The sequence below is a fragment of the Chlamydomonas reinhardtii genome, chromosome 4 (assembly GCF_000002595.2).
Source record: "Chlamydomonas reinhardtii strain CC-503 cw92 mt+ chromosome 4, whole genome shotgun sequence".
NCBI lineage: Eukaryota > Viridiplantae > Chlorophyta > Chlorophyceae > Chlamydomonadales > Chlamydomonadaceae > Chlamydomonas > Chlamydomonas reinhardtii.
Window position 1 is genome coordinate 2340920 of NC_057007.1, and position 22217 is coordinate 2363136.

The 22217-nt window shown below is 62.5% G+C and overlaps 5 protein-coding genes across 5 annotated transcripts; 4 read left to right on the plus strand and 1 right to left on the minus strand.

Moving 5' to 3' along the window:
* The first annotated feature begins 57 nt into the window (after window positions 1–57).
* CHLRE_04g220787v5 (uncharacterized protein) lies at window positions 58–3159 on the plus strand. Its single transcript, XM_043061895.1, has 2 exons — window positions 58–1275; window positions 1683–3159. Exons 1-2 carry the CDS (start codon window positions 460–462, stop codon window positions 3072–3074), a joined length of 2208 nt encoding a protein of 735 aa, XP_042925247.1. The 5' UTR covers window positions 58–459; the 3' UTR covers window positions 3075–3159.
* Window positions 3160–3218: 59 nt separating this feature from the next.
* CHLRE_04g220800v5 (uncharacterized protein) lies at window positions 3219–6729 on the plus strand. The gene is made up of 7 exons (XM_043061896.1): window positions 3219–3465; window positions 3547–3680; window positions 3952–4093; window positions 4328–4715; window positions 4946–5172; window positions 5536–5639; window positions 6093–6729. Exons 1-7 carry the CDS (start codon window positions 3451–3453, stop codon window positions 6304–6306), a joined length of 1224 nt encoding a protein of 407 aa, XP_042925248.1. The 5' UTR covers window positions 3219–3450; the 3' UTR covers window positions 6307–6729.
* A 48-nt stretch (window positions 6730–6777) lies between these two features.
* CHLRE_04g220825v5 (uncharacterized protein) lies at window positions 6778–8348 on the plus strand. Its single transcript, XM_043061897.1, has 4 exons — window positions 6778–6881; window positions 6972–7119; window positions 7512–7651; window positions 8037–8348. Exons 1-4 carry the CDS (start codon window positions 6846–6848, stop codon window positions 8232–8234), a joined length of 522 nt encoding a protein of 173 aa, XP_042925249.1. The 5' UTR covers window positions 6778–6845; the 3' UTR covers window positions 8235–8348.
* A 359-nt stretch (window positions 8349–8707) lies between these two features.
* Window positions 8708–17066, plus strand: CHLRE_04g220850v5 (uncharacterized protein). Its single transcript, XM_043061898.1, has 16 exons — window positions 8708–9089; window positions 9389–9505; window positions 10108–10254; window positions 10655–10756; window positions 10993–11100; window positions 11507–11614; window positions 11979–12112; window positions 12347–12782; window positions 13086–13192; window positions 13586–13689; window positions 13881–13965; window positions 14301–14379; window positions 14598–14648; window positions 15073–15195; window positions 15477–15608; window positions 15844–17066. The coding sequence occupies exons 1-16, from the start codon at window positions 9021–9023 to the stop codon at window positions 15973–15975; spliced, it is 2034 nt and encodes a 677-aa protein (XP_042925250.1). The 5' UTR covers window positions 8708–9020; the 3' UTR covers window positions 15976–17066.
* Window positions 17067–17071: 5 nt separating this feature from the next.
* CHLRE_04g220900v5 (uncharacterized protein) lies at window positions 17072–22207 on the minus strand. Its single transcript, XM_001692222.2, has 14 exons — window positions 21911–22207; window positions 21622–21712; window positions 21312–21335; window positions 20951–21040; window positions 20609–20703; window positions 20191–20296; window positions 19842–19899; window positions 19509–19684; window positions 19260–19340; window positions 19108–19137; window positions 18909–18970; window positions 18633–18800; window positions 18147–18204; window positions 17072–17835 (listed from the first exon to the last, which is right to left on the minus strand). Exons 1-14 carry the CDS (start codon window positions 22090–22092, stop codon window positions 17758–17760), a joined length of 1299 nt encoding a protein of 432 aa, XP_001692274.1. The 5' UTR covers window positions 22093–22207; the 3' UTR covers window positions 17072–17757.
* Window positions 22208–22217: the final 10 nt, after the last annotated feature.

Sequence of the window (22217 nt, forward strand, 5' to 3'; positions counted from 1 at the left end):
GCTGGCTTGGATCCCTCATTTTGCTGCATTATTGGAACACAACGCAGCAATACCGTGACCAAACCCCTCATTCCCGGCCCCGACTCGCCCAGAGCTTGGCCGTGAGCTTGGCCCGAGTGTCCCGAGCGATGCCATGCACGCTAGCTACTGCAACTGTTGCAAGCAGCATATTGAAGATTCATTTATAAATGTGAGCTCCCTTGAAGATTACTGCGGAGCCTAGCCACCAACTTTCTATATTTTCACCTCGACCTCGCGAGCCTGAAAGCGCTCTGCAAAGCAACGCACATACATTTTCTACACTGGATATTCCACAGCTGCATCGTCAAGCAGCTCAGGCGAGACGGCGCGGACTCTACAGGTCAGCGACCAGCCCTAGAGTGGCCCCGCCCGGGCTCCGCACAGTCGAAACACCACACTCGCCCAGCCCAGCCCAGCCCCTGCCGCCTCTAAAGCACCATGGACCCATCCCCCACCGCTGCCTTGGTGCACCCACCCCTGCCACCGCCTTCTCAGCCCCCCGCCTCGCCCTCCGCGGCCAACCCCGCCGCTGCCAGCACTGCCCCCTGCCTCGACGACGTCCTCCACGCCCTTGACTCCCCCTCCCGCGACCTGCTGTACCGACACCTGGCTGCCGCACACGCCGTACGCGCGGCCCGCGCCGCCTGCCGTACACTGCGTGACACGGTGGACGGCTGCGTACGGCGCGCCGCATTTGTCGTACGGCCGGCCGACCGGCGGCGGTGGGCGAGCCAGGGGCAGCTGTCCACGCCATTGGTGCGCTGGCGCCGTTGCCGTGACCTCACGATCACGTTGGCGCTGGACGAGGAGGCGTACGGCAATGGGGCCGCTGTTGTTGCGGCCGCGAGTGGAGGAGCCGGAGGTTGGGGCGGAGGCGGAGGAGCTGAAAGAGGCTGGGGAGGAGGAGGAGGCTGGGGAGGAGGAGGAGGCTGGGGTGGAGGAGGAGGCGGCGCCTACACGTGCCTCAACCTCGCTGGGCTGTGGGTGCTGCCGCTGGTGAGCAGCGCGGCGGCTGCAGCACCTGTCGCCGCTGCTACAGCCACTACAGCCACTGCAACCACTACAACCAGCGCCGGCGCAACGGCGGCCGCAGGCGTGGCGCCGTTTGCGGGCAGCCCGGCGGGCACGGCACGCCCCGCAGCTGCCGGCGCTGTCGCCGCCGCCCCTCTGGGCCACGTGTCCCGGCTGGTGCTGCGCAGTGCGGACTGGTGGGCGTCGTACGGCCCCCCGGACGTACACGACTACCTGCCGCTGGTGGGGGATGGGGTGTAGGAATGGGGTTCGGATTGGCAGTCCTGCGGTTAGGCTAGGTTTGGATGCTTAGGCCCTTGGGTGCTTGGGTGCTGGGTGTTGGGGTGGTGCGGGCCGTAGTAGCCGCCGTTCAAGGCGCTAGTTGCGGACTCGGGGTTTCAGACGAGAGGCGAGGGGCGAGGGGCCGGTACGCAGCATTGCAGGATCCATAGGAAGGGGAGGCGAGTGCTGGTGCAAGCGGCGAGGGACCCCGTTGACGCAGAGCCATCTCCAAAACTCCAAGTTGCCTGTTGTACTAGCCAATCGCACGTCCTGTGTCCAGTGCTGATCATCCTCTCCAGCCCTCTTCCCAGTCCGTTCCCATCCAACCCCGCCACCGCATCACCTGCCACACATGGCCGTCCCCGCAGGTGTGTGCCCGGCTGCCTGGTCTGACGGCTCTTGACCTGACCGGCCTCACGGAGGGATGGCCCGGCGACGCCGCCCGCCAGGCCGCCGTCTACGCCGCCCTGGCCGCCGCCTGCCCCGCCCTGACAGACCTGTGCCTGCCGCACTGCTCCGCCGCGGAGGGGCTAGCGGGTGGCGGCACAGGGGCTGGCGGGCGGCGGGCGGCGGCGGCGGGCGCGGGAGCAGCAACAGGCTCCGTACCAGAGCGCAGTGAGGCGGGCGAGGGTGCGGGTGCGGCCGGCGAGGCCTCGGCCGAGCATGCGGGTGCAGGTGCCGGTGCGGGTGCGGGTGCTGGTTGCGGCCTGGCAGCCAGCCTGACGCGGCTGGCGGTGCGGCGGCAGCCTCGAGACCACGACCGCTACCTGACGCGGCGCGCGGCGGCGGCGGTGGCGGCGCTGAGGCGGCTGGCGGCGCTGACGCTGTGTGACGTGGAGGACGCCATGGACGTGGGCCACCAGCCTCACTGCCCCGCCGGCGCAGGCGCCGGCACAGGCGGCGGTGCCGAGGGCAGTTCCAATGGCTCCAAAGTTGGCTTCGGAGCAGGCGAAGGCGTTCGAGACGGCAGCAGCAGTAGCAGCAGCAGCAGTGGTGGCAGCGGCGGTATTGGTGGCTGCGGCGGCAGTATTGGTGGTGGCGGCGGCAGGTGGGACGTGCGGCGCGGCACAGGTGGCAGCGCCACGCTGTTCCTGTTGGCTTCGCTGCCGGCGGCGACGGAGACGGTGCGGCTGGTGCGGGTTGGCTTCGGCCGTGCGGGCGCAGGAGTGGGAACAGGAGCGGCGGCAAGGACTGTAGGGGCAGCAGCGCAGCAGCAGCCGCAGCTGCCGCCGGCAGTGGAGCTGCGACTGCGTGGGGGGCAGGTGTCGGAAGTGCGCGTGTGGTGGAGGCGCGGGCGGGGGCCATCGGCAAATGGGATGACGGGCGCTGCAGGAGCTTGCGGTTGTACTGCGTTGGGGCCGGGCTCCGAGGTGGGGGTGCAGGCGGAGGCGGTTGGGCCGCAGGCGGAAGAGGCATGGCTTGGGTCGTTGGGGGCGTTAGCAGCGCTGCTGGTTGGCAGTGGCCGATTGGCGCCGCGGCTGGCGGTGCTGGTGATGGACGAAGTGGGAGAACCGCCAGAGGACTGGTGGTTGCAGAGTGGCGAGGAAGCGGAGGCGGGTGGAGGTGGTGGAAGGGGCGCAGGGCGTCATGCTATAGAACGTGCTGGTGTGGCGGGCGTGCTGGGGGCGGCGACGGGGGAGGAGGGGCGGAAACGGCAGTGGCTGCAGTCGTCGCTGGCTAGAAGTCGTGGCGGGCTGCTGTATGAGCAGGCGCTTCGGGAGCTGCTGGACCGCTGTGAACGCGTGGTCCGCGAGGGGTGAGGATCGTGCGGACGGGGGCTGTACGGGGGAGATGCCTTCTGGGACCGTGTCAAAACCCGCACGCTCGCCCATGATTCCATGAGCTGCGCAGCCTGTGTTTGATTGCCCCAGTTAGCCTTCTGATAATTATAAATGCGTGGTACTGTAACCGAATACAATTGCTTTGAATCAAGGCTCGACAAGGCGCGGGGCAGTTACTACTGAACCAAACTTTGCAGCGCTGCTGTCTGCAATTAAAGTCGTGTTTGCTATCAAATAAGAGCGTATACTACTACTTCTTTACACTTGCATCAGCTGTGGAAAAGCGCCAGGCGCGCAAAACAGAACTCATCGAAGGCTGGGGTTCACGGCGGTGGGGTAACACCAGACTGGCAAGATGACAACATCACAGGTATTTTGCTCGTAGTCATCCAGCTTGGAGTGCAGCGGCGCGAGGAGTTTCTTGCTGAAACGGCAAATACACATTCTGCAGGGCGAAGCGCTGTTGGCCAAATACCTTCACGACTCGCTTCGTACCATCGAGCAGACAGTCAGGAAAGCGGCACCAGCAGGCGCGCCGGCGGGCGCGTTGCCACGTTCCATCTCCACAGGGCGGGCCGACGGGCGGTGAGTCGTTGCCGCTCCGACCCTGAAGGCCCTACAACAAACTCCTGCGCGCACCGCGGTGCTGAATGACCGGCTTCATGCCGATCAGGGGTCACCTTTATAACAGGGTGGAATGACCAGGTCTAGGGGAGACCGCCGCGTGCCATGCAACTGAGCGAGCCCGGCGCACCACCGGTGTCGCATGGCCCCCATTCCCAAACATCAGCGCTGTATGCGGCCCCGAGTTCTCATCCCGCATTGTCGCCGGATGCACTGTGCCTCTGCACCCCAGGCGCGCGGCCACAGAGGTGTTGCTGCCCCGCGGAACTACCCGCTCGCTGGCGCCGGTGGCGGCGGCGGCGGCGGCGGCGGCGGCGGCGGCAAACGCCACCCGGCGGGACCTCGACTACACAATGGGCAGGCCCCAGGCGCAGGTGAGAGCAGAGGAGAGGAGAGGGTAGGACAGCCGGAGAAAAGAGGAGCTCAACGCGCCTGCGTTCCGAACTCCTGTTGTTGCCATTGGGCCACGTGTATGGGATGCTTGGTTCCATGGTGCCGACGACTCATTGCCAGCGAATAGCGACCTTATTAGAACGTTGGGACAGCTCTGGAGCCGACAGCGGCCAGTCCTGATGCACGTGTCTGTTGTTGGGGTTGCTGCTGCACAGGTCGTCATGACGCAGGCTCGCAAACAGCAACAACAACAACTCGGCAGCTCGGGCTCCCCACAGCAACAACAACAACACCTGACGGGTGGCGGCAGCGGCGGCAGCTACACGATACCTGCGCAGCGGGGCCCCAGCGGCGGCGGCGGCTCGCCCGCGCTCCCGCCTCGTCCCACTGTGGTCCGCACCGCCGCCGCCAACGCCAACGCCGCCGCAGCAGCGGTGCAAATGCACAGGCAGCTGAACCTGGCTTACGGCTCGCCTGGTGCATCCGGGGGAGGCGCGGCGGGTCGGGCTATCTCGGCGCCACGCGACCTGCACCAACACCACCAACACAGCCACAACGGCCACAACCAACACCAACATCAACACCAACACCATCACTCATCAGGTGCGCAGCCGCTACACCGCTCGGCGCCGGGGCAAAGGTGCATGGGGTGCAGCGGGGCAGTGTCGTCTTTGCACCTGGCTGTTAAAGCGTGTCAAGTGCTTGAGGTGGCTGTTGGGCAGGAACGGCTGCCGTTATGCTGGCATCGATACACAGCTGCCCTGTCCTTCCACTACCAGCGCGCTGAACCTCGCATCGGCCACGCTCTGGCACTCGCATCATGCGCCTTGCAGGGGCGGCGGCGGGGCACACACGCTCGGAGGCGCGTGTGCCAGCCGTGACGGCGGCGCCGGCGCTGCTGACGGCGCCGGGGCGACACGGCGGCGACGGAGGCGGCGGCGGCGGCGGCTTGGATGCAAAGGGCCCGGCGGGGGTGCGGCGCGGGGCGCCGTCTGAAACGGGCACGAATGCATCCTGGTGGCGGAAGCCCATCACGGACGCATCCTACCCGCTCACCGCGGTGCGTGGGGGGCCTTGGGTGGGGGGTGTTTATGGGAGGGGCGGCTGTGTTATGGGTAGCGCCGTGGCGGCGACGGCGGCATCAGAGGCGGCGGCTGTTGCTGTGCGGTTTTGAGGCGCGAGTGGCCACTGGATTGGGAGGGAGCGAGCGCTGGCGTGGGATGTGGGGGACTGGAGCGGGGCTGGTGCTTGGCGGGGACCAGGGGAGGGGTCTCCCCTGGCGGGGACATTGGCGCATCAGGCATTGAGAGCTAAGGTGGGCCTGGCGGGCACGAACACGACTGTGCTGCCTGCACTGCCTCCACTCCACTCCTTCGTCCCATTCAATGACGCTCTCACCTCCACACTGCTTGCGCGCGCGCAGATCACTGACCGCTACGCCCAGAGCATGAGCCAGTCGGAGCTGGTCAGGTGGAACGACCGGGTGGCTCGGCTGGAGGCGGAGATCAACGCGGAGAAGGAGCGGAGGTGAGAGCGGGGAGGTGGGTGGAGAGGGAGCGGAGAAGGAGCGGAGGTGAGGCGGGGACGTGGGTGGAGAGAAGCGGAGGTTAGGGCCGGGACATGGAGGGACACGGGTCAGGCTAAGGGACCGGCGGGACACGAGGCGCGTACCGGGGCACTCGCGGCGCAAGGTTGCGGCCGCGGGCTACAGTGTCTGTAGGCATCCCTGGGCATCCCTGGGCGTCCTTGTCGAGTGCCACTGCGTTGTCAAAGCACAGGCCGCGCTCTCCTCCTCGCTCTGATGCATATGGTTCTTTTCAGTTTGGGCTGGTATCTACAACCCTCCCCCCTTACCTCCAAGCCACGTTCCCGGTAACGACGCGGGCTTGTTCACTAAAAATTGGTCGCTCGTTTTGGGGGGGGGGGGGGTATCGGAAATGCTGACGCAACGTTGCAACCCCGACACGACTAACATTGCAGGAAGCATTTCGAGGCGGAGCTTAAGAAGGTCCAGGCGGTGACGGGAGGAGCAGGAGGAGGAGGAGGAGCAAAGGCAGGCGCGGGAGCAGGGCATGCAGCCGGAGTCGGAAGGGGCGGGGCAACAGTGGCGGCGTCGGGCGGCGGGGCCGCGTCCTCGCGCGGCGCAACCGCAGGCGCTGGCGGAGGTGTGCGCGAGGCGCTGCAGTATGTGTAGCTGGCGAGAGGGCCGGGTTGAAGGTGGCTTGCGAAGGCAGCAGCGGCACCCGAAAGGGTGGGTGCAAGGGCACTGAACGTGTACAGTGCGTGGATGGCGTTGCGACTTCGGCAATGCTGGAAGATATCAGTTGGAGGCAGCCGGTTGATGAAAGCTTAACGCTGATTTGAGTTACTGCTTGAACATCGTGGAAGCATGAAGACAGGACTTGCGGGACTTGTGATCTGTTTGTGCATACGCGCGCGTGATCATTCCGATGGGTGACAGAGGGATGGGTGACGGGACGAGGACGGGAAGCCCAGCTTGGCATCGCTCGGACTCGAGTTGCTCGCAACCTTCGCGACACAGCAGTTGGCACGGGCACTTGTGCTGACCAGTCGCAAAACGCGAGACCGATGCACGCATTGTTACAACTTTTGCACGTTACGCCTTGTATTTCAGCACAGTGTTCCGGATTAGATTAAAAGTTAACTTGCTTCGCAGCACGAATGACCCCTGAAGTCCCAGTCCTCGGTAGCGATCAAGCTGGCGGAAGCTCAATGGACTCTGTAACTAGGCCATATGCACCGCCTCGGGTGAGTTTGCACAAGCTGGGCTGAAGGGCCACTTTCGCCCATGATGGCACACGCTGACACTGCCGGCAACGCCTTCGCGACCGCAAACAGATACTCTCCTCGAGGGAGAGCTCGTCTTGGCAGCTTGCGTATGAGCCTCTTCGCCAGCCATCCTCGGCTGCCTGGCCCACGCACCCGGTGCCAGCGGACTGTCCGCGCTGCCGAGGGCGGGTTGTGACGCTCGTGACACGGGAAGCGGGTGAGGCTGGGTCGCTTGGGATAGCAGTGCGGCGTCAAGGGGCACCCTTCGCGCCAGCATGGTGTGTGCACCTTGCTCTCGGGACCGGGCGAAGCTAAGTAGCCCGAACGCAAGCGGCAGGGAGCGTACGACCGACTTACGGCCTTGCTTACCGACAGGGGTTCCCCTGCTTTCCGACGGTCTGACGCCACGCCCTTTGCGCCGGAGCTTGCACCTGTTGCGTGAACCTAGTCCTGATGGCTCGGATGCTCGAAGTCACTCAGTGTCTCACCAGCTCAAACCTGTCAGGCTATCATGCAATCATGCATGATAAGAATGCGGATGTTACAGAGGGGCATGATAAGGCATGCATCCTCTCCTATCCTCTCCCTCATGCCGCCCCCATGCTGCAGGCATGGGCACGTGGACCGCGGCGGGCGGCCTAGCGCTGGCAGGCTGCGTGCTGGGGTGCTGCCTGCTGCCCTTCGCCTGGGACACCTGCAAGGACGCGACACACACCTGCCCTGAGTGCGGCTGCGAGCTCGGGAAGCGGGTGAGCCGTGAGCCAGAGCTGGGAATCTTGGGCGGGCCTCTTGGCATGCAGGTCCCTCGTGTAACCAATGCAATCTTGGCAGGGGGCAGGAGGGACTACTCTGTGCAGTTGTGGCATTGTGGCAGTGTTGTTCCTGGCAGCCCTTGGTGTGGTGCCGACCCTTGCTTGCCGACAGGTATACGCGGCTAGCTGCCGCACAGCGCGCAGGCCTGCCGCCGCACAGTCGCACTCCTCCTGCGGCTGCGCTCCTGCCTAGCGCTGTGTTGCATGTCTTGGTGCGCCGAGGCGCCTATAGCAGTGCCCTGCAGGCTGCAGATCTGGCCTTTGCTTCATATGCATGTATGCATTTTTGCCGCAAACGTCCGTGCTGCATGTGTTTGTGTAGGCGTGCGCTGTGCTGGGCCGGCGGCCGGCGCTGCCCCACCATCACCACCACCATCACCAGAATCACCACCACTTGAACGTTGGAGACATTGCGGCTGCGGTCGCTTGGGGAGCTGGCGGTGGCGGCGGCGGGTTCGCGGACGGCTGGGGCGCGGTAGGGACGGGGCTCATGTCGCTAATGCGGCGCCACGCTTCTTAAGAGAGGAGCCTCACACTCACAGGCTAGAAAGGGATAATAAGGAGTTCGGCGGAATTAGGGGCAGCTGTATGTGTGGGCGGGAGTAGATCGCGCAGGTTGTAAAGGCTACCAAGCCCAAGCCCTGACAAGCTCGCACGCACGCACACAGAAACACTCAGGCTTCTGTATCTTGCACTGCATGCCGCCCAGACTGAGCGACGGCCCCTCAAAATGAGCATACGGGAGCGAAATCAGGGGCAGCTGTGGCTCTGTGGCAGGGGTGGCAGGGTTTTGACCCACGGACCAGGTCCACTGGAGCTGTGCGACGGTCTATGATACTATGGAATTTGAATGCCTTTATGCACGTCGCCGTTGAAACAGCGATGGTGCCACGATGGGGATGACGCTCACTCCATGACTGACGAGTCGCTGGAACCACCGAAGCGGACGCGCCTATAATATTTCTAGTGAAAATGTGTTGTGTGAACACATGTGTATTCTTTCAACGAATGGGGCGGCCCAGGGCAGTGGGTTTGATAATAATCGAAATTGGCGCTGACTGCTGACAGGTTTTACCTTCGGGCGGGTTTCTTCTCAGCGGGTTACCGATTTTCAAAGTGTTAGTTTCTCATCTTTGCTATAAAGATGAGCGCGTCGCAAGGGCAGCCACCACAAACCAGTGCGGCCACGCACCCGCGACCGCCACCACTGACAGTAGAGACTGCTACCACACCCGCTGGAGGAGCAGACCTTCGCTCTCCATCCGCCTCTCGACGTCAAAATCTTCTTTCTACACCGATGACGGTCATGTCTGCGGGTGGCCTTGCCCGGCGAAAGCAGGGCGCGCTCATCGAATGGCACGATGTCTCATACACGGTGCGTCTTGCGCTATCGGCTCCCCGGCTCTGATCGTTTGCGCAACGAGTTCTCTGTATCTTGCGATTAGCCATCGGCCGCCAAGCGCCACGGGCCAGTCAGGCAGACCGGGTGTGGGGAAAAGGGTGGAGGCAGTCCCGCGTAGCTGCACCCTCGCCTCATCCCCAACCGCCGCCTCCGGGAACGCCGGCTGACCAACCTGTGAACCAGCCCACCATCGCCCCTACCTTTCTCAATCCCGACACCTTACACGCATCCACACATCCAACTACCCACAAACCCTTCGGTGACACACACAGGTGACCGACCAAGTCACAAAGCAGCAGAAAACCATCATCTCCAATATGTACGGCATGGCGCAGCCGGGGCGGCTACTCGCCATCATGGGTCCGTCGGGCGCGGGCAAGAGCACATTGGTGAGAGAAGCGCAAGAGAGTGAGAGTGCGAGAGGGACTTAGAGAGAAAGCCTCACACGCATGTGGCATAGGCCGAAGCGCGGGCGGAAACTGACTTCCATCCATGCACCCACCCCACCACCACCACTACATCGCTCTCTCCAAGCAGTCAACACTATTCGATCGCAGCCCACGGGGCGTTTCTACTTAGGGTTGCTGCCTGCGCCCCCGGCGTGTACTAGCATGTCTCTACGCACTTACAGCCACCAGCTGGCTGCCCTAGACGCGAAGGCGGTGAAGGCGTGGCTTCAGGGCGCCAGCTGGCTGCGCCGCGCCAACAAGGACAATTATTTGCCCTCTACGACCCCTCCTCTACCCCGCGATGACCCACCCCCCTTGCCCCGCACCTCTACCACGCCACACCTCTATCCCTTTCCCCGACACACACATGCTTTCCCCCTATGATCGGCTTGCTTTGGGTTCTGAAATGCAACACACACAACCACACACACACACACATACACACACGCACACACGCACACACGAACACACACACAAGCACACACACACACACACACACACACACACACGCACACTTACATACACACCGCCGCCCCCTGCAGCTGGACGTGTTGGCCTGCAACACCAGCAGCCGCGGCGCCAGCCTTGCCGGCCGCATCACGGTGGACGGCGCGCCGCGCTCGGGGCGCCAGTTCGCCGGCATCAGCTGCTACGTGCAGCAGAAGGACGTGCTGCTGTCCAGCGCCACGGTGTGTGTGGGGGGGGGGGCGGGGGGGGGGGGTTGCAAGTATTGGTACAGAGAAGTGTAGCGAACGGCGGGGGATGGGTGGGTGGGTGGGTGGGTGGGTGGGTGGGTGGGTGGGGGAGATGGGTGGGTGGGTGGGTGGGTGGGTGGGTGCTAGAAATTTCATTGGCTGTAGCGAACCCACACCCACGCTCTCAGCCGGCTTGCTTTGGGTTCTCAAATAACTACGGCACTCCTCCCCCACGCTCTCTGCCACGCATATGTGCACCGCCGGCCGCCTGCCCCGGCGAGCCCTTCGTTCTATGATCTATCCCCATCCCTCATCCAAGTTCTCCCATCATCTCCCACCCCACATTCCCTTCCACGGCCATCCCCTCCTGCCGCCACCCCTTCCCCCCCACCAGGTTCGGGAGGTGGTGCACACGGCAGCGCTGCTGAAGCTGCCGTACCGGGGCATGAGCGCCGCGGAGAAGCGGGAGCTGGTGGAGGCGACGTTGAAGGAGCTGGTGGGTGCCGGGGCGTGCCGTCGGGTTTCGTGTCACCGTGCCCGCTGTGTCCGTACGTGCCACATGCATGGGGAGCTGGCAATGGGGGGCCGGGATGCCGCAAGGAAGGTCGCTCTTGCTCACGGCTCGTCCCTTCCACCATTGCCATTTTCACCAACCACCAACCCACTGCTACTGCCAACACCGCTGCTGCTACTGCCACCACGGCTGCTGCTGCTACTGCCGCCCACCATCAGGACCTGACCACGTGTGCGGACACGCTTATTGGTGACGAGACCATTGGGCTCAAGGGCATCAGCGGCGGCCAGAAGCGCCGAGTCAGTGTGGGCATAGAGCTGGTCAAGGTGGGTGCTCTCTCGCTTTAAGTAGGAAAGCAGTTTGATCAACCCGGGGTGGGTGCACGGGTGATGGAAGGGCGAGTGGTGGTGGGTGATAAGAGCAGTGGGAGCGTGGTTGACGTTGCAAGTGAAGTCTCAAATGCATCACTGCACTCTGCACTATCGTTGTGTTTCGTGAGAACCGCAGTGTGTTAGTTGTTAAATTAGACGCCGCGCATGTATGGGCGGGCCAGAGGCGCACGCGCATGTCATGCGTTGCCCTGGACCGCGTTTGTTTTGTTTCACACACTGCCATGCATTTCAGCTCCCCTTGTGCTCGCTTCTATCCTCTCCCGATCCTCTCTATCCCCTCGTGTTCCTCTCACTCTGTCTGCTCCTCTCCTCTTTCTCTTGCTGATGCACTCGCCCGCAGGATCCGCGCGTGTTGTTCCTGGATGAGCCCAGCAGCGGCCTGGATAGCGAGATGGCGGCGGGTGTGATGAACAGCCTGGTGCGGCTGGCGCAGAAGGGCCGGACGGTGGTGAGTGAGGCAGGGCGGGCGTGTGTGGGGGGGGCGTGTATGTGTGTAGGGGGGGGGTTGGGGGGTTGCAAGGATTGGTAAAGAGAAGTGTAGCGAAGTAGACAGTGTGTGTGTGGGGGGGTGCCCGTTGGGAAGTTTGCGGGGGAGGGTTGCAAGGATGTTTGGAAAAGCGGTACAGGATGCACTGAAGACTGCAGATGAAGTCGTTACCACATGAGCGGCCGTCCGGGAGGGAGGGGAAGGGCGGTGTGCTGATTTGCCCCTGCCTCTGCTGGCGTATCTGGTTTAGTGTTAGTGGTGATGATGAATAACTTGACGAGTTTACACACACACACACACACGCAAACACACGCTCCCCCCACAGGTGTGCACCATCCACCAGCCCAACTCCGACATCACCGATTGCTTCCACGACTTCCTGTTGCTGGCGGGCGGCCGCACCATGTACGGCGGGCTGTGGAGCGGCGCAGTAGACTTCTTCGCGGGGGCGGGGTACAGGTGGGTGGGGGGAAAGGGGGAAGGGGTGGGGGCGGGGAGGCGTGGGCATGGGGGTGGATGGCGGGTCGGCGGCCTGAAGGCTGGTGGCATAGAAGGGACGTGCAGTGGTAAGGGCGTGCTTGTGCGCAGGGAACGCGCACACATGGTTGCTCAATGACACACACCAACACACCAGCGCCCGCCCCTTGTGTTTTTGCCAACACGCGCACATGCCCACGCCCCTGCTATCAACAGCTGCCCCGCCTACAAGAACCCCACCGACTACTTCATGTCTGTCATCACACGAGACGAGGCTGCAGCCGACACACTTGCTACAGCCTACGCCAAGCTGCGGCCCGCGCTGCTGGCGGCGGCGGCGGACGAGGGCCGTGCTACAGCCGCGCAGCTGGGCCTGGCTGCTACTGCCGGCGGCGGCTGGAGCACCTACTCCAGCGCTGGCGGCCTTGACGGCGGCGGCAGCGCATTGGCGGCGACGAAGGTCGCGGCTACTGCCGCGGCGGCCGCGGCGGGTGCTAATGCTGCGGGCGCTGCTGCTGCGGGTGCTGCTACTGCCGAGTTCGGCGTGCCGGCGGGGGCGATGGCGCTGGATGTGGATGCGGGGGCGGTGGTGGAGGTGGCGGCGGGGGGCGGGTCGGAGCCGGCGGCGCCCCTGGTGCCCACCTGGTTCCAGGTGAGAGGTGGTGTTGGGGTTGGGGTCGGGGTGCTCGGGGTCGGGGTAGGTGGCGGGGTTGGGGTTGGGGTTGGGGTTGGGGTTGCGTGCGGCTTGCCCCCTGCCAGCACTCGTCCCCAGAGGACACTGCCACTACTTGTTTTCATGGCAACTGGCACTCGCCTCACACAGCACCGCCGACATTACTCATGTCGTTACTCATACAGCACATGCTCTTCCCTCCCTTTTGCTATCCACACAAATACACACACACGCACCAACACACGCACACACACACACACACCCCTACAAACACGCACGCAGGTGTCGGTGCTGATGGCACGGGTGTGGCGCACCTGGATCCGCAGCCCCGTCATGCTGGCCAGCGAGTTGGTGCAGTATGTGTTCGTGGCGCTCTTCATCGGCCTCATGTAAGAGTGCGTGTGTTTGTGTATGTGTACGCGCGTGTGTGTGTGTGTTGTTGTCAGCGTCGAAGAAATGTGCCTGCCTTCGCGTGCGGTAAACCAGGTACGCCTGCGCTTTAAACCCAACCCTTGGTCTACTTGGGATGGAAATGAATTTCCCCACGCCACCACAACATCCACAACCGACCGAACTAGATGCACCCGGAAGAATAAGGCGCGCGCTTACTTGTATCACACCACACACCACACACCACCACCACCGCCACTACCACCACCACCACCACCTCGGGCCATATCGACCCAAAGCAAACCCACCCTCCACCTGACCCCACCCCACCCTCCACCCCACGCCACTTGACCCCCACTCCACTCCTTTCCACCCCCAATGCCAACCCCCAGGTACTACAAGTTCAACGACGTGCTGGGCGAGGGCGACTTCAACCGCCAGGCCTGCATCTGGTTCTCGTTCGCGGTGCTGTGCTTCACGCCCTCCTACACAGCGGGTGGGTGTGCCGACACCTTGGCTTGGCACGGCTGTGCCGTGCGGACCCATGGGTCGATCCTTGCTGCTCCTTTCGTATCCTCCGCGCGCCATTTGCCAGTTTCAGTTCCCGTAAATAGAAACATCATCCCATCTCAACACGGTCAACACCCCAAACTCAACCCCATGCCTCGTGTCCACGTCCGCGCGCAGTGACCAACTGGACCTCGGAGCGCCTGCTGCTCAAACGCGAGCTGGACCAGAGGCTGTACGGCATCAACACCTACTACCTGGCCCGGTGGGTACGGACTGCGTACGGAGTAGTGCCGTACAGCAGTACGGTGCAGCTGTACGTATGGGCAGGCGGTGCAGCTGCATGCGATGACCGTGTTTGCAGTTGATTTGAGTGATGGCGGCAGTGATAGGTGGTGGCGGCGGCGGCTCCCTCGCTAGCTCTTGTATGCAGCCTTGCGCAGAACCGCACGCGCACGTCCTCTACCCTTCCTCCTTCCATGCATGCCTGCCCCCGCCGCCCCTCCCCCCTGCTTCATACCTGTCATTCAATTACTCCGTCATCCTTTAACGGCTACCCCTCTCCCCCCAAATTACACAACCGTAAATAAACACACACAGGTATGCTGTGCTGCTGCCCTTCGAGATGGCGCAGTGCGCGCTGTTCCTGTGCGTTATGTACTTCTTCGTGGGGTTCTACGTGAGTATTTGCGGGCTGCAAGTATGTTGCCATTTATCGGCATCACACGACTAGTTTGCCAGATTTGGTTGTAGATACGTTTCAGCTGGGCTGTGGCCTATCTAGTTTGTCGGCGATAGACAAGATGTCCTGTTTCGCTTCAACTGCCGCTCTCCCACTGACACACTGCTGCTCCTGGCCCCATGCACACACCCATTTACACCCACACACGCACGCAGCCTTCCGCCTCCAACTTCTTTATCTTCTTCGCCGTGCTCAGCATGTTCCAGGTGTGGTGTGTGTGTGTGTGTGTGTGTATATGTGTGTGTGGTGTGTTTGTGTGTGTGTGTGTGTTGTGTTGTGTGTGTTGTGTTGTGTGTATGTGTGTGTAAGGGGGGGTTGTTGGGGGTCATGGAACGTGGGTTGGAGTGAACTCAGGAGTGCGGGAGTGATGAGGAAATGGGAGCGGCAGGGGACGGGAACGGGAACGGGATTGAGGGACTGCGCGTGAGGGGGCATGGGGTTGTGCAGGAGAGGGGGAGCGGGGGCGAGGCAGTGAAGGGTGCACGCGGGACATTGGGAGGTAGCTTAGGATTGGACCCGCCCCGCCGCCCCCCCCCCTTGACGCCGACACTTCATACTTGTGACTTGATCACTCCCTTCTCCACATGAACGGCAACACCCCCCCTCCCGCCGCCACGTATACGCGGACAGATCATCTCTGAGGGCCTGGGCGCCTGCTGCGCGGTGGTGACGCGCACGCCCACCTCCGCCATCATCCTGCTCACCTTCGTGCTGCTGGTGCTGCTGTCCTTCTCGGGCTTCCTCACTGTCAAGGTGGGAGCGAAGTTGTGGGGCTTGGAATGATATGAGTTGGTTGGTCAAGGTGGTGGGGTTGGGGTTGATGACTGGTGAATTGCTGGGTTCGTTGGGGGCAAGGCCCACTGGCACGCGTGCGCCGCCCAAGACATGGAATGGCGTACTGTGTGCTTGAAAGGAACACCACACACACACACACACACACAGTTGGCTCTCACCGCCGCCGCTCACGCCCGCCTTACACACAAGCACTTGCCCCACGCCCCTGTGCCGTACTGCACGCGCACACACACGTGCAGACGCCGGTGTACTTCGTGTGGGTCCAGAAGCTGTCGTACTTCACGTACGCCTTCTCGGCGCTGCTGGACACCGAGTTCGCCAAGATCAGCTTCGTGGACCCCGCCACAGGCGACACCGTGCCCGGGCTCGAGGTGCGGGAGGAAGGGAGGGAGGGTGGGCGCGAATTAGCAGGAGTGGGTGCTGGTTTTGTTGGATGGCTGGTGGGTAGTTAGTTCATTGCCTGGCTGGGGGCACCATGCATGGATGCACGACCGGGTGCACGGTCGACTGTCTGCCCCTGTCATCGATTCGTCTCCCCACACACTCCCACCCACATCCATCCACCCACCCATCCACCCGCCCACACACACACACACATGTACGCAGGTGCTGCCCGACTCTGTGGCCACTGGCCTCAGCCCCGCCCAGAACATCGGCGTCGTGGCGGCGCAGTTGGGCGGCATGGAGCTGATCAAGCTGACGGCGCTACACCTGGCGCACCGCCTCAACTGGCTGTGAGGGCAGGAGGCAGGGATACGAGGGGATGAGAGGGTAGGGGATGAGAGGGGAGGGGAGGCAGGGGTCTTAACTGGCTGTGAGAGCAGGAGGCAGGTTGTGATATGAGGGGAGGGACATGGGCCTTAACTGGCTGTGACAGTAGGAGGGACATGAGGCTCAACTGGCTGTGACAGCAGGAGGGAGGAGGTGGGGTGCGGTGGGGTGGGAGGCAGGTGGGGCCGTGGGGTGATACAGGGGTTGGTGTGATGGGAGGCAAGTGTTGATGGGGGGGGGCGTGATGAGGCTGCTGCAGCTCAGGTGCTTTGCTTGGGCTGGCAATGTTAGGTAAGTGTTCAAACCGTTGATGGGCAGACAGAAATCGCTTGGTTGCCCATGTAGAACAAGGGTATTCCCCTTGCTTTCAAGGTGCACGCTTGGGATGCACAACGCCGGTGTGTTTGTGGGTTCAATTGCTGATAAGCGCAGAACTGGTAACATGCTATGCCCGCGTGCGGCGGGGCTGATGCTTCGCTTCCGGAGCTTGTACTTGCTGTGGGGGGCAGAGGGGTAGGTGGTCCCCAATCGATGCACGGTAATGAAGTCACATGAGTGCTAAATTTAACATTGTGATGCTGAAAGTCCAAACAGCTTAATGGTATGGATGCGGTCACGTTGCAATGATGGGCGGGGTAGATGATGCAACAGCTCATGCATGTGGACAAGGCGTGGTACCGTACGGCAGGACTCAACTGCAGGACCCATAACTGGCAGTGATATTGTGAGATTGTGGGCGAATTGGGCCCACCCCTCGTAATGTCCCATCACAACCCCCTCGTAATTCCATCCCCTGCCCTGGTTGCTAGGATTTCGAGTGTTCTTGTCGCATGACTGAGATGACGTACGTGTACCGTAATCGTAAATATTCGACGTTTACATACGGCTAACACTGTTTGACTGCTGGATTGACTCGCAAGCCTGCATGGTGCACCATGGTCCAGGGGCATGCACTGAGGACTTCCATACTGTTTGGCACGTACTGGCACATGCAGTTCAGTGGTTTCTGAGGCCAAGGGGGGGGTTAAACCCGCCTAACATTGTAACTCCGCCTGAAATTAACCCTATGAAAACGGCTCGTTCGCTCTCATGTCCTAATCAGAGCAGTAAGAGCAAGTGGCCTCAAAGTTCAGCAGGGTCGGTCAGGGGGCCCGCCCAGCCGGAGTACATGTGACATCGTGACAATACGATAACTGCTTAGAGGGAGTGCAAAGCTCAGGCTTATCGCCTAATGACGCCCCACAGCAGCCCCACAGCCCACACACGTACGGCAAAGCCCGCTCTCAGCCACGCAGATAGAAGGCTAGGTCCCGCTGACTGCTGCGTAGGCAGCAGCTGCAACCTGCCGACTCGCTAGCCGTTCAGGGACTACCCCAATACGAGTACTACCTAGTGACAAGGTCCTAGGCCCTAGGGGGCAGCACGAGGCCACCTCGCGCCCTGCCTGCTGCGCAACGGCCCCGCCCAGCCGTGCGTGACGGCCGCCACTCCCGCGATGTCCACACACAACCTACACCACAACCGGGCTCACAGCGGCAGGCTGAGACGAGACCGTGATACGCTCGTCGCTCGCACCCTGCAATCCAATTTGCAGTGTCACCAACCACCGCGTGCTACACACCCGCCCGCCCCCAACAGCAGCGAGGCCCATCGGCAGGCCCGGCCATCGGCAGGCGCGGCCATCAGCAGGCCGCCCCACCTCCATCCGCCGGCCGCGGCTTCGCGAGTGGTGTCTCGTCCTGTCTCACTTCACGGGATGTCTGACCCCTTGCTCCGCAGCGTCTGGACAAAGGCCTCCACGAATGAGTCCATGTCTGGGAACAGCGCCTGCGGATGGACAGGCGGGCGGGCGGGCGCAGGCAGGCAGGCGGGCAGGCAGGCAGGCAGGCAGGCAGGCAGGCAGGCAGGCAGGCAGGCAGGCGTGTGCGGGTCGGGGGAACTCATCTGGAGCTAGCAAGTCAGGCGGGTGGAGGCAGGCGGGCGCAGGCAGGCAGGTCAGGAGCTCTGCCTGTCCGGCTGCTGGCCCAGCAGTAGATGTCCATGGCGGACCGTGACGCGCACGCGCACGCATCAGTGCTGAAGCGGGCCAGCCCTCCCGCGCGCTGCGCGCCGGCCGCCGCACCGCCCTGGCGCCCCACCTTGTATCCCTCCAGGGCTGCCCTGTAGTACTCGAGCCGCATGGACTTGCCCAACATCCTGCACAAACACACATGTACACACAATACTCTGAAGGAAATCCGCGACCGTAATTCTGCATCGCATACACTGTCCTACGCGTAATGTTTTCCTTGTGCTCTTTAACACACATACGCACACGCACACACACACACACACACACAAGGGTCATGCAGCGCAACTTTTGGGCCAGCAAGGGTTTGAGCGCGTTAGTCAGGACGATGCGTGGATAATTGCGTGGGCGCGGGGTTACGGTAAGTCGCGTCAGTTCAACAGTGGCACGCGCCGGGGCCCAGCGTGGCATGCATCAGAAAACCCATTGCACACCAAGTAAGCACGAGGGTTCCTCCATACATCCTCCCCTTCTCCACCGTTTCTTGCCCTTGTGTCCCCCAAGGGTGTCGCTGCATGTCCTGCATCCCAATCGCCACCCCTGCATCAATACTCACTTTGCCACTGCCTGGCCGTTAGCTATGATCTGTTGTACCCGTACGGGCTGTTCTCGATCCAGCCGCCGTACGTCCTCCAACACGCCGTACACGTCGTCCATCGCCGGCTCGCCGCCAGACCCCGTGGCGTTCCAAAACGGCACGTAGTGAACCCAGGGCTGCAGAGACCTATAGTTTGGGCAAGAAGTGTGTTAAACTGTGTCCAGGCAGGGCGCACGGACAAAGGAGCAAGGGCAGAAACTGGCGGCATTGATCTGACATCACCGTCCCACCCACCTGTAGAAGTACTCTATGAAGTAGGTGCGCTGATGCAGGACCAGCGAGTTCATAGCGAGCAGCTGCGGCCGTGGGCGGGAGTGGGAAACAAAGGCAAATGAGTCACCCTTTAAGCACAGGCGGGGCAATGATGGAAGATGCTTTACGGAAACGAATGCGCACGATGCCAGGGGCAATATGCGGGCGCCCCATTGCTCACCTGACCCATCCGGTAAGCAGCCACCACCCCCTGCACATGTTGGCACAACAATTTAAGGCTTCGTTTCCATCCAATTCCGATGAGGCATCATAACTTGATAATCGCTATTTGCTCCCAGCCGGTGACACGTGCCGCATCTCCCACCCGCATACCTCCAGGTTGAGAAGCCACTTGTAGTGGGCATGCGTCTCAAGCGGCACCCTGTCATACTTGGGCAGCTCGTAGGGCGTGGACTGCGTGCGGCATCACAGCACCAGGCCGGGATTACCTTTCTGGGATTCAAATCGCTGCGGTGTCACCCTACCGCATAATGCTCAGCGCAGGTACCTACCTACTCCCATCGTACCTCCCCAGTAATTCCGGTATCTGCAGGCGTGCAGGTACGGTATGCCCGCACGCACCTTCTTCTCGCCCACCACCTTGTACTCGTCCGCCAGTCCCACATCCAGTGCTGTGGCGTTGCCCGCGCGCCGGTCCCGTTCCGACAGGTACGCCAGGTGCATGCGGGAACACGCCTCCTCGCGCTTGTACGTCTGCTCCCACATGCGTGAGCAGCTCGGCACACCGCGGAAGAAGGCTGCGTGTATGAGCGGCGGCACAAACCGCCGGGTGCAACTCGGAAGCCCGCGTAGGAGCACACAGGAGTGCTCAGCACGGCATCCAGAAACTACACACATGACCTGCACATGCAGCTCCCGCACCAGCAGGCGCATGCATTGCACCTATCTACCCACCCAGGTCCTTCTTGAGGTGCCACGGCACGCTGTGCAGCGCGTCGGGTATTGCCATCATCTGTGCACACGTACACCCGCCGCACACACGTGTACCATACCGTACACACAACGTACGTCCGGGAAGCAGCAAGGGTAGGCTAGGCGCGCAGCCAGCGGGTATTCGGCTGGGGCTTCCTAGGCGGACACGTGCTGCTTGGCCGCCGCCGCACCCCCTACAGCCACCATCGTCCGCACGGCCTTACTATTCTACAGGCAGCCAGCCCCCCACGGGCGCATCATCAGCCCCCGCCGGCTTGAAAGGAGACCTTCCAGCAGGAGCCCTGTTATTGTGATAGCAACTACCACCCACCTGCGGCACCAGTATGTCCAGATCGTCGCCGTCGTACCACCCCCGCGACTTGCACAGGCTGAAGGGCGGGACCGTGATGTTGCGCGTGGGCTTGCCGATGCGGTTCCTGTGGGCGTGCACGACATGGCATGGCAGAGGCCTAACTCTGTGGCATCCCTGAGCATGTCACCTATCGCGTGAAGGTGTGTGCGACAGACCGCATGACCAAGGGCGCAACCCACCACATGTTGACAACACCATTAGTGCAACTTGACAGCCGGTGTAAACGCCCGCTTTCCCCCAGCCAAGATTTTGCTGACGTGCGTGTGCCCTGTCTACCTGGTTGCATGTGGTTTTGCACCGTGTCGCCACAACCTGCGCCACACATCTCGCAATCAAGCCGCCAACCCAGCAGCCCGGCAGGCCGGCACCTACGCACCCGTTGTCAAAGGTGTTGTAGATGAACAGCACGTTGGGTAGCTGGAGCCGCCGCCGGGCCAGAGCCTTGGTGAGGTACGTGTGCAGCCATTGCTTCTGTGAAGCGGCGCGTTGCGGAACGAGGGTTTGCGAAGTTCGTTGCGAGTGGTTGCCGTACTGATACTGTGGTGTGTTTCAGGAGAGTCACCAATGCATGTGTGAAGAGCTGTGGCCTTAGCATCACCGCCCTGCAACTGTCACGCCAGCAGCGCAGCTCCCCACCCCTTGACACATACATCAAGCAGCCAGCCAACGCAACCCTTCGCAGCCGCCGCCACCGCCAGGACACGACGCCGTGACTCACGTAGGGGCTCGCTGTCCGCGGCACCTCCCGCGTCGCCGGCCCCTCCGGCGTCTCCAACCAGTACAGCGTGTTGTTGTACACAAGCACAAGCTGCGTGCACCACATGAAACGAATTGGTGTGGGTCGGGGCCGAAATGGGGTGGCGTGAGTCGGGGACTGGGTCCGCACAGGGAGCGAGGTGCTGAGGCCTGGAGGCCGGGGCGGGGCCTTGGGTTTGGGGCGTGTGCTGGCATGCAAAGGCTCTTTGACATGACGTGGCAGTGGTGGGCGACACGTCATCAACAAGAGCGATCGAGCAAGGCACAACATACATGTTGCGATGCACTTAATTGTTGAATAATACTGAAGACGGAGAACGCACCAGAAGCAAGTCGGGTGGCAGTTCCTGTCGGCCGGTAGGAGAGGTGGCGGGGGCAGCCGGCGGGCGGGTTTGTGCGGGGCACAGGTGGGTGGGGGCACGTGGGTGCGTATACGGTATGCAACATGAGACTGGCTGTGTGGGCAGCTAGCCTGCATGCAGCCGTGCAGGCAGCAGGCAGGCGCCAGACAGGCAGGGCGGCACCGCAGCAGTCACTCGGGCGCATACGGTCCGGCACCCTGCCCGGGGGTGGGGTTGTAAATACCAGCCCAAACTAAACCAAAACCAGGGGGGGAGCGGCTGCATGCGGTACCTTTCGATAGTGGTCGAACATTTTGATGACCTCCTTGGTTTGCAGCGGCGCACGTTTCCGCCACGGCTCCAGGTCAGCCTCCAGGTTTTGCCTGGGCGGCGTGCGGGGATGAAATGGTTGGTCAGCGCGTTGCGGCGGCTGCGGCCCTGGACGTGGAGTAAGCTCGCGTCCCCTACAGCGGGTCCGCTAGGGCCCGCTGGCTAAAACAGACGCATGTGCTCGGCTAGAGGCCTGGATGGGATTGCCTGTGCGTGCGCAGCTCTGGCAAGGGGCCCCCGGCAATTCCTACCTGAGGAACTCGTCCCATTCCGGGCGCGCAACCGTCCATGGGTGAACGCCGGTGAGGGGTGCGGCTGTGTGGGGGAGCGCGGGCGGTCCCAAGGCCGCCGCCAACTCTGCCACCGTGCCGCGCCCGCACACCCCGACTAGCGCAAGTGCTTGCACTATCCATATGGCTCGTGAAACCGTCATGTGGGCTACAGGGCGTCCGCCCCGAACGGCCAAAGGAACAGCCTTGCCCGCATGTCTCTTTCGCTGTATCCTGTGCCTATGATCTCTATTTCACTTCATCATGTTGCATCTTTTGTACACGTGTG

Bases quoted from the DNA above. Each gene is read 5' to 3' on its own strand.
- CHLRE_04g220825v5 (XM_043061897.1), top strand. From the start codon at position 6,846: ATGGACTCTGTAACTAGGCCATATGCACCGCCTCGG. The intron at 6,882-6,971 runs GTGAGTTTGCAC...GACCGCAAACAG, and splicing joins GGCCATATGCACCGCCTCGG to ATACTCTCCTCGAGGGAGAG. The intron at 7,652-8,036 runs GTGAGCCGTGAG...GTGTTTGTGTAG, and splicing joins GCTGCGAGCTCGGGAAGCGG to GCGTGCGCTGTGCTGGGCCG.
- CHLRE_04g220800v5 (XM_043061896.1), top strand. The intron at 4,094-4,327 runs GTGAGAGCAGAG...GCTGCTGCACAG, and splicing joins TGGGCAGGCCCCAGGCGCAG to GTCGTCATGACGCAGGCTCG. The intron at 5,640-6,092 runs GTGAGAGCGGGG...CTAACATTGCAG, and splicing joins AACGCGGAGAAGGAGCGGAG to GAAGCATTTCGAGGCGGAGC.
- CHLRE_04g220850v5 (XM_043061898.1), top strand. From the start codon at position 9,021: ATGTCTGCGGGTGGCCTTGCCCGGCGAAAGCAGGGCGCGCTCATCGAA. The intron at 9,506-10,107 runs GTGAGAGAAGCG...CGCCCCCTGCAG, and splicing joins GCGCGGGCAAGAGCACATTG to CTGGACGTGTTGGCCTGCAA. The intron at 13,690-13,880 runs GTGGGTGTGCCG...GTCCGCGCGCAG, and splicing joins CACGCCCTCCTACACAGCGG to TGACCAACTGGACCTCGGAG.
- CHLRE_04g220900v5 (XM_001692222.2), bottom strand. From the start codon at position 22,092: ATGACGGTTTCACGAGCCATATGGATAGTGCAAGCACTTGCGCTAGTC. The intron at 19,685-19,841 runs GTGGGTAGATAG...TCATACACGCAG, and splicing joins GCACCTCAAGAAGGACCTGG to CCTTCTTCCGCGGTGTGCCG. The intron at 19,138-19,259 runs GTATGCGGGTGG...CAACATGTGCAG, and splicing joins AGTGGCTTCTCAACCTGGAG to GGGGTGGTGGCTGCTTACCG.
- CHLRE_04g220787v5 (XM_043061895.1), top strand. From the start codon at position 460: ATGGACCCATCCCCCACCGCTGCCTTGGTGCACCCACCCCTGCCACCG. The intron at 1,276-1,682 runs GTGGGGGATGGG...CCGTCCCCGCAG, and splicing joins TACACGACTACCTGCCGCTG to GTGTGTGCCCGGCTGCCTGG.